Source organism: Rhinoderma darwinii, chromosome 7 (genome assembly GCF_050947455.1).
Source record: "Rhinoderma darwinii isolate aRhiDar2 chromosome 7, aRhiDar2.hap1, whole genome shotgun sequence".
Lineage (NCBI taxonomy): Eukaryota > Metazoa > Chordata > Amphibia > Anura > Rhinodermatidae > Rhinoderma > Rhinoderma darwinii.
Window position 1 is genome coordinate 82,748,792 of NC_134693.1, and position 17,184 is coordinate 82,765,975.

The following is a 17,184-nucleotide window of genomic DNA, read 5'->3' on the forward strand; positions in this document are numbered from 1 at the left end:
GAAACTTTCAGAAGAAAACTGGACTGTCTAAAAATATGATAAACCCCTTGAAGGAAACCTTGTGGGGTCTACTTGTGTGAATGAAGTAATTTATGGGGTGTTTCTAATGTTTCAGCAGCATTAGGCCCCCCAGAAAACAGTACGCTGCTATAAAATCAAATGCAGAATTCCTGGACCAAAAAGCCTCCTTTTATGCCAAGCCCTGGCACATGCCCGCACAGAGAATAAGGCACACATATTTGGTATCCCCATGCACGGGAGAAGTGGAAGAACGTGAAAGGAGATTTTTTTTTGGCCGTGGTCTATACCGTGTGTGAAAAATACTAGCCTAAACTGACGCATTTGCTAAAAAAGTGCTGATTTTATTTTGTTCCATCTTATTCAAGAAACTTTCAGAAGAAAACTGGACTTGCTAAAAATATGATAAACCCCTTGAAGGAAACCTTGTGGGGTCTACTTGTGTGAATGAAGTCATTTATGGGGTGTTTCTAATGTTTCAGCAGCATTAGGCCCCCCAGAAAACAGTATGCGGCTCTAAAATCAAATGCAAAATTCCTGGACCGAAAAGGCCAAAAAGCCTCCTTTTATGCCAAGCCCTGGCACATGCCCGCACAGTGAATAAGGCACACATATTTGGTATCCCCATGCACGGGAGAAGTGGAAGAACGTGAAAGGAGATGAATTTTGGCCGTGGACTATACCGTGTGTGAAAAATACTAGCCTAAACTGACGCATTTGCTAAAAAAGTCCTGATTTTATTTTGTTCCATCTTATTCAAGAAACTTTCAGAAGAAAACTGGACTTGCTAAAAATATGATAAACCCCTTGAAGGAAACCTTGTGGGGTCTACTTGTGTGAATGAAGTCATTTATGGGGTGTTTCTAATGTTTCAGCAGCATTAGGACCCCCAGAAAACAGTATGCGGCTATAAAATCAAATGCAAAATTCCTGGACCGAAAAGGCCAAAAAGCCTCCTTTTATGCCAAGCCCTGGCACATGCCCGCACAGCGAATAAGGCACACATATTTGGTATCCCCATGCACGGGAGAAGTGGAAGAACGTGAAAGGAGATGAATTTTGGCCGTGGTCTATACCGTGTGTGAAAAATACTAGCCTAAACTGACGCATTTGCTAAAAAAGTGCTGATTTTATTTTGGTCCATCTTATTCAAGAAACTTTCAGAAGAAAACTGGACTTGCTAAAAATATGATAAACCCCTTGAAGGAAACCTTGTGGGGTCTACTTGTGTGAATGAAGTCATTTATGGGGTGTTTCTAATGTTTCAGCAGCATTAGGCCCCCCAGAAAACAGTATGCGGCTATAAAATCAAATGCAAAATTCCTGGACCGAAAAGGCCAAAAAGCCTCCTTTTATGCCAAGCCCTGGCACATGCCCGCACAGTGAATAAGGCACACATATTTGGTATCCCCATGCACGGGAGAAGTGGAAGAACATGAAAGGAGATGAATTTTGGCCGTGGACTATACCGTGTGTGAAAAATACTAGCCTAAACTGACGCATTTGCTAAAAAAGTCCTGATTTTATTTTGTTCCATCTTATTCAAGAAACTTTCAGAAGAAAACTGGACTTGCTAAAAATATGATAAACCCCTTGAAGGAAACCTTGTGGGGTCTACTTGTGTGAATGAAGTCATTTATCGGGTGTTTCTAATGTTTCAGCAGCATTAGGACCCCCAGAAAACAGTATACGGCTATAAAATCAAATGCAAAATTCCTGGACCGAAAAGGCCAAAAAGCCTCCTTTTATGCCAAGCCCTGGCACATGCCCGCACAGTGAATAAGGCTCACATATTTGGTATCCCCATGCACGGGAGAAGTGGAAGAATGTGAAAGGAGATTAATTTTGGCCGTGGTCCATACCGTGTGTGAAAAATGCTAGCATAAACTGGCGCAATTGCTAAATTCTTGCATTTTTTTCCAATTTTGCCCACTTTAGAGAAAAAAATAAAAATGATATATACTGACAAATGCCACTAAAACAAAGCCCTATCTGTCCTTTAAAAAGAGTGTAAAATTCAAAGATGAACTTTATTCACCTGCTGAGTTATAGTCATCTAAAGAAGCGCATAGCAAAATTGTGAAATTTGCTCTGGTCATTTAGCTGTAAAACAGCCTAGTCCTTAACCGGTTAAAGAGGCTCTGTCACCACATTGTAAGTGCATTAACTTTACCGAAGTGTCGGGATTGTGAATAGACATTGCGTCCTGGCTGGAGGCAATGTCTATTCACTGTCAAGACACTTCAGTAAAGTTAATGTAGGTGTATGTGACAGCACAGACTGATCTCGCTAGCTCACGCTGTGCTGAGTATGAATGGAGAGAAGTTTATGACGCTGATTGGTCAGCGTCATACACTCCTCTTTGCAACGCTCACTTGGTCAAAAATTAAAAAACGCCCAGTTGGGCATTAAGAAAGTAATTATCATAAATCTAAAATTGCTTGGAACTTACTCAAAAATGATTGTTTTTCTAAATAAAAACCACTGTTGTCACATACATTAAAGTGCCGATCACATTATGTAGGGACAAGGCACTTCTAATGTGGTGACAGAGCCTCTTTAACTCGATTATTTCTGATTCCCTAATATAAATGGATCTTTTGAAAATCTGGAAACACAAAAGGTACCCTCACCTAACTTATATGGCCTCCGGTACCATTACATGCCAGGTTTTACAATTTCATGAATTCACTGTATTTCAAAGATACATTCAATTGTGCTCCCACAACATAACAATTTTAAAGGATTCACTGGTGTGATATATGAGTAAAATATAACATTTATTTATAACTCTCTAAAAACAGGGGTACAATCACCACTGTGAAAAAGCCCCACCGTGTGTATAAAAACGTATTAAATAATAAACTCTGAGTTCTAATTCAATTGTGAACCTACTATAGCTCAGTGTTCAACAAGAATATCAATACGGAATCAGCATTTGAAAAATGGGCATAACAATAGTCTTGACCCTAATTCACACTAGAGTCCGTGATAACCGCACCGGAAGCTCCTAGTGTTGAGGTATACAAACAATGCTAGTGTTCCCAATGCTAAAAAATTCCTATTCACAACCGACTTCACAACCGACTTGAACTGCCAGGTTGAAGGTTGATGTGCTTGGTGGGTATTAATAGAACATACAGCTGCAGAAGCAGGATGTTGTCTGGAAAGTTAGAGGGCGGGTTTTGCAAAGGGGTGGGTTTGCAAGGAATTCTTTTCAAGCACAAGCCAGAGTTTGAGACTGGCACATGAAACAAAGAGGGGAAGTTGTGTCCAGACACAGAGAGCGGAGTGCAGGAGTCTGACGTGTGCAAGGAGACAATAGCAAGGAGGGAGGTTGCAGTAAACATAGCAAACTCTGACTTTATGCACACTCAGGCCAGCTCTATGTGTATGGTGATTAACCCCTACACTAAGGTGAAAACCATTGCCCAAACACATCTACATTATAATTTAGCCGAGTACATTCCTGTATGTTTAAGACTGCATATTGTAACTTGCAAATAATTGTAGACACCTGGTTCTTTGAAATATTCATGCACTAACATGCTGATAAAAAGCCAATAACATACAGTATGTACAGAACATGACTGAATTATGGTTAATGTTAACATCAGCAGCCCGTTGCGTAAAATTCGAAATTCTCCTGGGATGTTGCCAACAATATCTGTGCTGAATTATTTATGGAGCTAAGATATGTATTGTGCACCATGTGAGATGTTTTTGAAGGTTGACTATGGCCGGTTTCCCACGCAGTGAAAAATTCCGCAGACTTTACAGTAGCAGCAAAGTGGATGAGATTTAGAAAATGTCATGTCCACGCTGTGGAAAAAAAATGCAGCGTAAAAGTTAATATATTGACCTGCGGTGCGGAATTTAATTAGAAAACATGTCAATTTATGCTGCGTTTTTGTTGATTTTCTGTTGTGGCTTTTTCTCATTGAATTCAATGGGGATGCAAAACTTGCAACAAAAAGTCAAGTGCTGCGACTTTTGTGGCGTAAGCGCAGCGATTATGCCACAAAAATTGCAACTATGGAAAACAAAAAAAATCATATTGACCCAGAATGCCCTCCTTCTTCCAGCAGTCTGGCCTCCTGGGATGTTGTTTCATCCCATGTGACCGCTGCAGCCAATCACAGGCTGCAGTGTCACATGGCCTGCAACGTCATTGTAGGAGGCCAGACTACGCACAAAGAAGAGGGAGGGGGTAAAACATTTTTTTTTTTAACCGCTGCTTCCCACAGCGGAAACTCAGTCCGAAAAACCGCACCACAATGGTGAGATTTTTTCGGCCAGAATGTACTGCGGGTTCAAGGTTGGACCTGCTACGTGGTTTTTACGCAGTGTATCCGACCCGTGGGAACCTGGCCTATAAATGTAAATATACCAACATAATGTAACATATTATTTTAGATTTCATTTAAATGTGTGAATATTGGTTGAATGCCAACCACAAAGGACATTTGTAGAGATAATCTTCCCACGCTTATTATATAAATAATATGTAAAACTGGCATTTATCATTGGTAAAACGTGCATATATAAAAAGTAAAGAATCATTGGACCACTTATATGAAATTGAATACTGTATTATAATCCTAAAGACCCTATAACGCCAAACCCTTGTTTGGAGTAATATCCATAGTATAAAGCCCCGTATTTGCCACTAGGCACTGTGGGTGCAGTATTATCACTGAAATAAATATGTGGGTTCCTCAAAGAAACAAGTAGTATCACAGAGTGGGAACTCTTCATAAAACATAACCTTTATTCATTATTAAGATGCCTTCTAGATATCATTTTCTGGATACTGCAGGTGGTTACTGTGAATTGTTTATTTGATTCAACCCTGGTTGTATCAAGGGTATTTGCATTCAAAAGAATTACCCAGAGTATTTTAATCTTAATAATGAATAAGGGTATGTTCACACGGCGGGGGTCCGTAACGGCTGAAATTACGGGGATGTTTCAGCCTGAAAACATCCCCGTAATTTCAGCCGTACCGGCATGTGCAGGCGCTTGAACGCCGCGTCAATTACGGCCGTAATTAGCGCTGCTATTCATTGGAGTCAATGAATAGCGGCTCCAATTACGGCCAAAGAAGTGACAGGTCACTTCTTTGACGCGGGCGTCAATTTACGCGCCGTCATTTGACAGCGGCGCGTAAATATACGCCTCGTGTGAACAGACAAACGTCTGCCCATTGCTTTCAATGGGCAGATGTTTGTCAGCGCTATTGAGGCGCTATTTTCGGGCGTAATTCGGGGCAAAAACGCCCGATTTACGTCCGTAAATAGGCCGTGTGAACATACCCTAAAGGTTATGTTTTATGTAGAGTTCCCACTCCGTGATACTACTGTGGGTGCAGAGCCTAGGGCGTCAAGCACGGGACGGGAAGTCTCCAGGATAGTTTTTTTTTTCCTAAGAAAATAAAGTTTGTGACCTGACTGACCAGTGGTCAGATCACTCACAGGGTAGGAGCAGTGGGGGTGGCTACCCCAGCGCTTTTGAGACACGCCCTATGCTCATGGATTGGACAGAACTGCTCACATTAGCAACTGTATCCAGTCCAAGAACAGTTGTAGTGTTTCTGACACATGCCGGCATGGAGGATACACAGCAGAAGAAGCAAGAGGAGGAAGCTCTGCTCACAGCCCGTCCTGCAAGAAGTCTTTGAGGAAGGAGATGGTAAGTGCTCAATCTGTCTGCTGTTTGTGCCTCTATTTGTCTATGTGGGCTATTGAGGGACTATATACAGGATTATGTGACGAAAAATAGCATTATAAGTGACAGCCAGCACGGTTTTACTAAGGACAGAAGTTGTCAAACTAACCTAATCTGTTTTTATGAAGAGGTGAGCAGAAGCCTAGACAGGGGGGCCACTGTGGATATAGTGTTTTTGGACTTTGCAAAGGCATTTGACACTGTCCCCCATAGACGCCTAATGGGTAAATTAAGGACTATAGGTTTAGAAAATATAGTTTGTAGTTGGATTGAGAATTGGCTCAAGGACCGTATCCAGAGAGTTGTGGTCAATGATTCCTACTCTGAATGGTCCCCGGTAATAAGTGGTGTACCCCAGGGTTCAGTGCTGGGACCACTATTATTCAATTTATTTATTAATGATATAGAGGATGGGATTAATAGCACTATTTCTATTTTTACAGATGACACCAAGCTATGTAATATAGTTCAGTCTATGGAAGATGGTAATGAATTGCAAGCAGATTTAAACAAACGAAGTGTTTGGGCATCCACTTGGCAGATGAAGTTTAATGTAGATAAATGTAAAGTTATGCATCTGGGTACCAACAACCTGCATGCATCATATGTCCTAGGGGGAGCTACACTGGGGGATTCACTTGTTGAGAAGGATCTGGGTGTACTTGTAAATCATAAACTAAATAACAGCATGCAGTGTCAATCAGCTGCTTCAAAGGCCAGCAGGATATTGTCGTGTATTAAAAGAGGCATGGACTCGCGGGACAGGGATGTAATATTGCCACTTTACAATGCATTAGTGAGGCCTCATCTAGAATACGCAGTTCAGTTCTGGGCTCCAGTTCATAGAAAGGTTGCCCTGGAGTTGGAAAAAATACAAAGAAGAGCAACTAAGCTAATTAGGGGCATGGAGAATTTAAGTTATGAGGAAAGATTAAAAGAATTAAACCTATTTAGCCTTGAAAAAAGACGACTAAGGGGGGACATGATTAATTTATATAAATATATTAATGGCACATACAAAAAATATGGTGAAATCCTGTTCCATGTAAAACCCCCTCAAAAAACAAGGGGGCACTCCCTCCGTCTGGAGAAAAAAAGGTTCAACCTGCAGAGGCGACAAGCCTTCTTTACTGTGAGAACTGTGAATCTATGGAATAGCCTACCGCAGGAGCTGGTCACAGCAGGGACAGTAGATGGCTTTAAAAAAGGGTTAGATAATTTCCTAGAACAAAAAAGTATTAGCTCCTATGTGTAGAAATGTATTCCTTCCCTTTTCCCGTCCCTTGGTTGAACTTGATGGACATGTGTCTTTTTTCAGCCGTACTAACTATGTAACTATGTAACTATGTATGTCTCTGTGTGTGTGTATGTGTATAAGTTCTAGTATGTGTGTATATGTGTCTCTGTGTGTGTATTTGTGTGTCTAAGTGCCTATATATGTGTCTGTATGTGTATATATTTCTGTATGTGCATCTACTACATTATCTGTACTCAGAGAGTTATCACTGTGTTTTACTCCTACTACTAAGGCCCCATGCACACGAACGTGCTTTTGCGGCCGCAATTCCCTCGAAAATCCACGGGAGAATTGCGGCCCCATTCATTCCTATGGGGCCATGCACACGACCGTGGTTTCCACGCTCCGTGCATTGCCCCAGAGCCCGGACCGCAGAAAGAACGGGCAAGCCTTATTACGGTTCGGGCTCATTGAAAATAATGGGCGGCTTGCGGCTGACACTCCGTGGCCAGTCGACCCGAAAATCACGGCCGCGCACATGGCTACGGTCGTGTGCGTGTGGCCTTAGACCACATTCACATCGTGTTTGTGCTATACGCCGAGGAGATGGAAGACGTCAGAGGAAGCTGATGCTAAACAGCTCGAGGTCAGGAGGGTTTAAGTTCGGAGAGCCTGCTGGAGCTGGAGTCGCTGCTGCTCTAGCGGCTTCTTCCTCCAGCGCCCCCGCCTACCATAATGAGAAGCCGCTGCCATAGGGTCAGGTCTAATATCAATTTGACGACTCTGATTAGAATCAGAATCATGCTTCGATCAAAGGATGAATTAATCAAATTAATTTGATTAATTGCCTAGCCCCTACAGTGTGTTATCTGTGGTGTTACATAGGACTGCAGGTAACATCTACTATATTATCTGTAATCAGAGTTATCACTGTGTTATCTGTGGTGTTACATAGGACTACAGGTAACATCTACTAAATTATCTGTAATCAGAGTTATCACTGTGTTATCTGTGGTGTTACATAGGACTGCAGGTAACATCTACTACATTATCTGTAATCAGAGTTATCACTGTATTATCTGTGGTGTTACATAGGACTGCAGGCAATGTCTACTACACTATCTGTACTGTGTATATGTCTGCCTTTGTGGGTATATATAGGTCTGTATGTGTACATGTGTTCCTATGTGTGTACATTTTTTCAATTATGTGTTTGTATATGTTCCAGTATGTGTATATTTATGTGCATGTGTGTGTACATATGTGTGTCTATATGCAATGTCTAAATATGTGCCTTTATGTATGTACAGATGTAGCCACCTATATCTTTACTTTAAACGCATTAAACACACAGTGTCAAGCAACTTTAACTTGACTTTTTAAATTGATTTACAATGGCTTTTGTTGTGTGATATCACCCTGGAGCAAGTTATCAGAGTCAAGATAGAGATGGCAACATCCGTTCAGTATATATGTGGTTAATTTTTGATTTGTGTAGGGAAGCAATAGAGAGTTCTGCATAGGGCGCCATCCAACTTAAAGAAGCACTCCACTTTTTTTTATTGCACCCTCCATTTGTACATTGGTGTTTCAGTGGGGTGCCGTGTGCAGAAATACTTACCGATCCCCGCATATTGTCTTTTTCGGGTCCAGCGCCTCGGACGTGATCTTCCCTCTGACTTTTCTGGAGTCACTGTGCTCTTGAGTAAACTAGAATTCAGGCTCTCAATGCATTCCTATGGGAGCCAGAACGAGGCTCCATAGGAATGCATTGAGAGCCTTACTGCCGGTTTTCTGAAAAGCAGCGATTCCAGACCAGGTCAGAATGAAGATCATGTAAGCGGCGATGGACCCGAAAAACGTCAAGATACGGGGATCAGTAAGTATTTCTGCACCCAAATGAAACACCAATGTACAAATGAAGGGTGCAATTAAAAAACAAGTGGAGTGCTTCTTTAAAGCCGGCCCTGCTCAGACTTATAGTTTAAGTAGTGCTGCAGCCATTTGTGGACAGAACTGAGGGAAACAGCGGATCCACGGCACAACTGGAGGGCACCAGCTAAGGTATGTATTATTTTACAATCTGATAATATTGCCCCTCTTAAAAATGAGCATGGAAATGCAATTGTAGATGATAAAGGGAGGACTAAGACATTAAACACATACTTTTCCTCTGTGTTCTCTAATGAGCTGCCAGTACCAGATATTCAGGGGGAAAGGTTCCCCACCCAATATTACCTGCTTAACACAGGAGGAAGTATAGCTACGTCTGAGCAAATTAAATATTGATAAATCCCCTGGCCCATACGACATACATTTACGAGTATTAAGGGAATTAAACTCAGTATTGGACAGACCATTGTATCTCATCTTCTTAGACGTTCTTGTAACAGGATCAGTGCCACAGGATTGGAGGACGGCTGATGTTGTACCAATATTTAAAGAGGCTCTGTCACCAGATTCTCAAATCCCTATCTCCTATTGCATGTGATCGGTGCTGCAATGTAGATAACAGTAACATTTTTGGCCAAGTTATGAGCTATTTTATATATATATATATATATATATATATATATATATATATATATGCAAATGAGGTTTGAAATGGACAACTGGGCGTGTATTGTGTTTTTAACTGGGCGTGTTTACGTGTATGACGCTGACCAATCAGTGACCAGTCAGCATCATACACTCATCTCCATTGATTTACACAGCAGCGATGTGCAGCACATAAACAGAGATTAACGTTAATCAAGTGTCCTGACTCCTGATAATGAATACACATGATCATCCAGCCTGGACGTCATGTGTATTCAGAATCCTGACACTTCTGACTCTTTTCTTTGAGATTTCTAACAAGGGAAACGAAATCTCGCGAGATTACAGAGGTAAACGAGATTTTGTTTCCCTTGCTGCAAATCTCACAGAAAAGATTCAGAAGTGTCAGGATTCTGAATACACATGACGTCCAGGCTGGATGATCATGTGCATTCATTATCAGGATACTTCTGAATCTTTTCTGTGAGATTTGCAGCAAGGGAAACGAAATCTCCGTAATCTCGCGAGATTTCGTTTCTCTTGCTAGAAATCTCAAAGAAAAGAGTCAGAAGTGTCAGGATTCTGAATACACATGATGTCCAGGCTGGATGATCATGTGTATTCATTATCAGGACACTTGATTAACGTTAATCTCTGTTTATGTGGCTGCACATCGCTTACTTACTTACTTACGAATGGCATTGAGGGTTATAATTAATCAAGTAATGAATGACGGGTAATAAGCAATGAATGATGGGAATTTATTGAGAAAGGTTGAACCTGATGCACCTATGTATTTTTTCAAGCTATGTAACTATGTAGTTATGTCACAGTCCCCGGGACCAGAGGGTTGCTTCAATTGTATCTGCGTCCTTAGGACACAAATTTAATTAAAAGCGCAGATGAGGCAAGTGAACCATCAGTTCCCCACCTCGCCATTTGGCACTTTTCTTGTGGCGAGGGGGCGTGATTAAGTCATCGCACCATCTGGCATCATTCCACTGGAGCAGGCCCGATCAGAAGAGACCCGGCCTGCATCAACAGCATACGTAAATGGTGATCCCGAGCAGATGCTAGTAACTCCTAGCGTGAGGGTTCCTTTGTATCTAAAGGAGTCCAGGACTAGGTTTATAGTGGCATACGCACCCGAGATGCAACAAAATTCTGGCGCATCTCGTGTGATCCTGCGCCACTTACAAGGCTCAGTAAACTAAGCAGTGACAGCTATAAGCTGCCATTGGATAGTTTACATCACATGGTGACCAGTTACCTAAATTCATTGGCCTGCTTTTAAAAGTAGGAGAATGACCCAGGGATAACCTGGGACCTAGTGATGTAAACTAACCAATGACAGCTTAAAGCTGTCACTGCTTATTTAACTGTCACGAACCCAAGAAGGTAAGTATAATAATTGTTTTTCTTATTCATTTATTAGTATAAAGTTTTTTTGGTGTTTCTTTTTTGTGTTTTATTACAGGATCGGTTGTTGTACTACTTCGGATTCGAGGACTACTCCTATGACTGCGTTTTTATTTTCAATAAGATAATAAGGGTTGTGTGTGCGGTTTTATTTTAATAAAATATGTTTAATGTGTTGATGCTTTTTTTAAAAAAATATATTACTACTGCCTTAGTAATGGCTCCATTATTAAGGCGGGGCTTAGTGTTAGCTGGTGAAAAGACTAGCAGTAAGCCCCCATTATTACCCCTGTACCCACCGCCGCCAGGGGTACTGGGAAGAGACGGGTATGATCCAATACCCAACCATCTGCAGCGATGGTCGGGCTCTGGGGTGGCCGCTGGCTGGTATTAATAGGCTGGGAAAGCCAAAAAAAAGGATCCCTTCCCACCATGGTAATGCTAGCCTGCTGCTGCTATGTTATATCTGGCTGGTTATGAAAAATGGGGGGGGGACCCCACATCGTTTTTTATTTTTTCAAATAAATAATTGAAAAAACCAACATGGGGTTATTTTTCATAACCAGCCAGATGCAACATAGCAGCAGCCTAGCATTACCAGGGTGGGAAGGGCCACTATTTTTGTGATTTCCAGCCTAATACCAGCCTGCGGCTGCCCCAGTACCCAACCACCACTTCTGGATCGTACCCGGCTTTTCCCGGTACCCCTAGTGGCGGTGGGTACCAGGGTAATAATGGTTGGTTACTGCTAGACTTTTGACAGGCTAACACTAACCCCCGCCTTAGTAATGGACGCTGTCAATCAGCCAGCAGCCATTACTAAGGCGGTAGTAATAAAATTAAAAAGAAACATAGACACACAGAAAAAATATTTTACTGAAATTAAAAACCTACACAACCCTCATTAACCATTTTATTGAAAATAAATACACCGTAATCTAATTAGTCCTCGAATCCGAAGTAGTCCAACAACCGAACCTATATTAAAAACAACAATCCAACACAAAAAAACATTAGTAACACATAAAAAATCAAAAAAATTATTAGTTACCTTTCCTGGGTCCAGCACTGGAGCCGCAATGTCAGCGAGCTACGCTGTTTCCATAACTTCGGGAGTTATCGGGGGTGTTGGCACTAAAAGTGCCTAGGCCAGCATCAACTCTAAATACGGCCCTGATAGTACACCTTAGTGTATAGCATATTGTAATGGTCAACATCAGACGCAATTCTGTAGAGATTTACCTATGGATTCTATCTGCAGCAACCTTCTTATATCTGCTATAGACTTGACAGATCCTCCTGTGATCTTCTCGTACATCTCACTTGGAATGGGGTCCCCCTAGTAATAGACGAACCACAAATATTATGAAATAGCGTAGGTAGAACAGCCAATGTGTGACAGACATGGCATTAGATGAACAAAATGATCACGTATTCTAAAATTACAATATCAAACATTAGAGTACTCATCTTGCATATTCACAATCTCGTTCACCAACAAATTATTCCTACTCTTGGAATATTTTAGTGGATGAACTGGACTAAACGTCTATAAACCATACCAATACATCATATTTACTGCCCCAAGGGGGTTGTGTTCATAGTCCAGTATATTTTGTCTTTATAGCCTCCAATGGCCCTCAATGGGTCCACTGGGATAGGAGATAGTCTGTTACTAATTTCCCATCATACTGTATTCCACGGATATACAGTACAGGTACTATAGATTTGTTATAAACCCTGTTTAAATAGTTGTTCATGTCCTATAGTTTTTTTTTTTTTATGGAATATGCATTCCGTACTTGTCTTTTTGTCATAGCTCCCTATTACTTTTAACTGTAGTATTTACTATTTTATTTACAAAATGAATACATCATCATTGCAGCTGTCATCCTTTCAAGTGATGCTTGCTAAATGCATGTGAGTGTATAAATGTGCTGCACTCGAACAAAGCATAGAGCATTGTATCATTGAAAGCAATGTAACAATTAGCATTAATGTCAGTATTTATTATTTTAACAATCACAGACAACTAGTATAAATGTATCAAGTCTACATATTAAAAGCAAACACCAACAACCGCATGAAGTATTTAATATATATATGTATCATGAGATCTGTCAAATTCAGGAATGATCGCTTCATACCAGATTTTGTTCAGCTAAATATAACATATGTCTGTAGATTTGCAGATTTGCAAAGCATTAGAAAGTCCCAACACCATGGAAACACTTGTACAGAGGCGTAGCTAGCTTATCCAGCACCCAGGGCAAGGATTCAGTTTGGCGCCCCCCTTCCCTGAACCTCTTTCCCGACATCGCCTTCCCTCTCACCATGTTTGTTTTCTCTACCAATCAATGAGGTGTCATTTTCTTTCATGTAACTCAAGCATAAAGCCATTTGTACATTTTACAAGCATTATAGTTCTATATACAACACCAGAACCAAGTTCATTATATATATACAGCACCAGAACAAAGCTCAATACATATATACAACACCAGAATCAAGCTCATTACAAATTTACAGCAGCAGAACCAAGCTCAGTATATATATACAGCACCAGAACAAAGCTCGGTGCATATATACAGCTCCAGAACCAAGCTCAATACATATATACAGCACCAGAGCAAAGCTCAGTGCATATATATAGCATCAGAACAAAGCTCAGTACATAAATACAACACCAGAACAAAGCTCAGTACATATATACAGCTCCAGAACCAAGTGTTAGGGATCTGCCAGGTACTACGTCTAGGTATACTCCTGGGATTAATCAATCCACACCTGAGGCCAGACCTGTTAGACTGACACCGTCTCCCACCAACCAGGGTGGCAGGCTCAGGAGTGGGAGAGCCTATCGCGGCCTGGTCAGTCGGAGTTAGCTCCGCCCCCTGTCCTTTATTACCTGCCGTGTTCTCTTCCTCAGTGCTTGTAATTCTTCTGGATTCCTGGCCCCACTGCTGCTTGCTCCAGCCTGCTTCTGCCGTGCTTCTGCCTTGCTGCAGTTCCGCTTAACCTGCTTCGCTTTGCCCCTGGCTTGCTTCCTTCTCCGTGCTCACGTTGGTATACTCCACTTCATCCTGGTCTTGACTATTCATTCACCGCTCCGTTTCCTCGCGGCGTTCCGTGGGCTACTGCCCCTTCCCTTGCGCGTTCCCTGTTTGTTCTCCCGTGCATTTAGACAGCGTAGAAACCGCCGCCCAGTTGTACCCCGTCGCCTAGGGCGGGTCGTTGCAAGTAGGCAGGGACAGGGCGGTGGGTAGATTAGGGCTCACTTTCCCTTCACCTCCTTCCTGCCATTACACCAAGATCAGTACATATATACAGTGGCAGAACCCAGCTCAATACATATATACAGTACCAGAAAAAAGCTCAATACATATATACAGTACCAGAGCCCAGCTCAGTACATACATACAGCACCAAAACAAAGCTCATACATATATACTGTACCAGAACCAAGCTCAGTACATAAATACAACACCAGCACAAATACAGCTCAATTTAGTGTAACCCCTGCCTTATAGGTTTGCACTAAATTGTATACGGCTCCCAGCAATGCAATGGTAAGGATATTCTGGGAGATGCGGTTTACCAACATAAAAAATCACACCACCCATCATCTCGCTGCAGATCATACAGTGACTACAGTGCTGATTAGAGGCAGAATAAACATTTAGATGACTCACAGACGATGCCAGATTTTAGTTCTTTTTCTCTCTTCTTCTCCATCCGGTCAAGACCTCTATGATGACTTCTCTCAGGCCACAGGCCATTTCTGCAGTTTGCAACTCAGATGTCTGCAGCTTCTCACTTCTCAAACATTTCTGCACCTATAAACAAAGAGAAGTTCTCATGGTGCCAGACACTTTGCCCCTAAATATACAATGTAATAGCGCCTTAGACTGCACCTCTAATTATAATAGCACCATAAACTGTGTCCCACACACACACACACACACACAATGTGCCCCCTGTAGGTAGAGCCCCCCCCCCCATAGTGCCCCCTATAGATGGTGACCCCATAGAGCCCCTGTAGATAGTGCCCCACATACAGCCCTCTGTAGATAGTGCCCACATATAGCCACCCCTGTAGATAGTGCCACAAATATAGCCCCATGTATATAGTATCCCACATGTAGCCCCCCTATAGATAGTGCCCCACATATAGCCCCCATGTAGATAGTGCTCCATATACAGCCCACCCCTGTATATAGTGTCTAACATATAGCCCACTCCTGTAGATAGTGCCCTACATATATCTCCCCTATAAATAGTGCTCCACATATAGCCCACCCCTGTATATAGTGCCTCACATATAGCTACCCCTATAGTGCTCTATATACCCCTGTAAATAGCCCCCCTGTATATAGTGTCCAACATATAGCCCACCCCTGTAGATAGTGCCCTGAATATATATCCCCCTATAAATAGTGCTTTACATATAGCCCACCCCTGTATAGAGTGCCTCACATATAGCTCCCCTTATAGCAATCCATATATAGCCGACCCCTGTATATAGCCCCCCTGTATATAGTGTCCAACATATAGCCCACCCCTGTAGATAGTGCCCTGTATATATCTCCCCCTATAAATAGTGCTCCACATAAAGCCCGTCCCTGTATATAGTGCCTCACATATAGCTCCCCCTATAGTGATCCACATATAGTTCCCTCTATAGTACTCCACATCTAACCCACCCCTGTATATAGCACCCCCTGGTAGATAGAGCCCCCTGTGTAGACAATGTCACTCACAATTTTATTAGAATAAAAAAAAAAAATTACATACTCATCTTAATCCCGTTCCCGCGCCGTCCGGTAGCAATGCAGCCCTGCTCTCTTCTGAGCATGTCTGCTGGGGTTGAATGACGCAAGCGGTGCGATGATGTCATCGCGCCGCTTGCATCTATTTAAGGCGCTGATTGGCAGGGCACCATGACTTGCCCTGTCAATTAGCACCTTTCAAAGATTCAAGCGGCAGAAAGCAGTAACCGCCCTGCTTGAGTTGTTTAAAGTGCTCAATGGCCGGGCACGGAACGTACCCGGCCGTTTATCGCCTATAGTGCAGGAGCGTGTGACGGCGTCTGGTTTCATTGGCGCCGCCGCCCCCTCAGAGATGCAGCAGGACGGTGTAGCCCTGGCGCCCCCCAACTTCCCTCTTAGTTGTGCCCAAGGCACATAACCCGCCTGCCTCCCCCTAGCCACGCCTCTGACTTTTGTAAACCAAAACATTCCAAGTCAATTTAAACTTTTCTTTTTAATATCAGCACATTTGAGAGACACAGACTGAAGTGAGGAAATATTACTCTGGTTTGCAGTTCATGACCAAGATAACATTTATTAACACCACATTTTTCAAGACCATTCTCCACTTTAGGCTACGTTCACACAGAGTTATTTTGACGAGTTTTTTGAAGCGGAAACCGCGCCGCAAAACTCATCAAAAATGGCCTGAAAATGCCTCCCATTGATTTCAATTGGATACGGAGGCGTCTTTTTCCCGAGAGCAGTAAAACCGTCTCGCGGGAGCAAGAAGGGACATGCCCTATCTTCGGGCGTTTACGCCTCTGACCTCCCATTGCAGGGAGAGGAAAATCTTCCTCAAAATTCCAAACTGAATTTTGAGTCAGAAATTCCACCTGCAAAAAAACTCTGTGTGAACATAGCCTTAATAAGGTGGTTAGAGCAACATACTAAATTCTCTCAGAGAGAAAATCCCAACCTAGAGAATAAGCAGGCTAGGACAAAGAAAATGTTGGCAGGCAACCTTTCTAGGAAAGAAATAGCGGCACTGTAGGGAGAGATGCAACTATTGTTCTTCAAAAAAAACAAAGTCCCCTTGTGGAGAGAGGTGAGAGGGCTGAGCGGAGAAAGTGAGAAGCTTGACAAATAGCAGTGGACATAGAGACTAAAACATTGCAAGAGTGGAAAGGGCCAGATAAAAGTAACCTCTTTGCTTTAGATAAAGTACCATATTGCAATGTGCCACACACACACACACACACACACATACATATATATCTATATATATACATGTACATCTATGTATATATATAAGGTGTGCGTGTGTGTGTGTGTGTGTGTGTGTGTGTGTGTGTGTGTGTGTGTGTGTGTGTGTGTGTGTGTGTGTGTGTGTGTGTGTGTGTGTGTGTGTGTGTGTGTGTGTGTGTGTGTGTGTGTGTTTTAAAGTAAACATTCAATGAACAAAGAAACAAAGAGGAAGGCTTGAGTAGACAGGAG

The 17,184-nt window shown here is 42.2% G+C and overlaps 1 protein-coding gene across 1 annotated transcript in view; it reads right to left on the bottom strand.

Annotated features, from left to right (window-relative positions):
* The window catches only part of LOC142657250 (platelet-derived growth factor subunit B-like), a 52,966-nt gene that overhangs the window by 33,991 nt on the left and 1,791 nt on the right, over positions 1-17,184 (bottom strand). Inside the window, exon 2 of the mRNA XM_075832303.1 lies at positions 12,182-12,278. Within this exon, the coding sequence (XP_075688418.1) occupies positions 12,182-12,278 (97 nt within the window). The remainder of the gene's footprint in view (positions 1-12,181; positions 12,279-17,184) is intronic.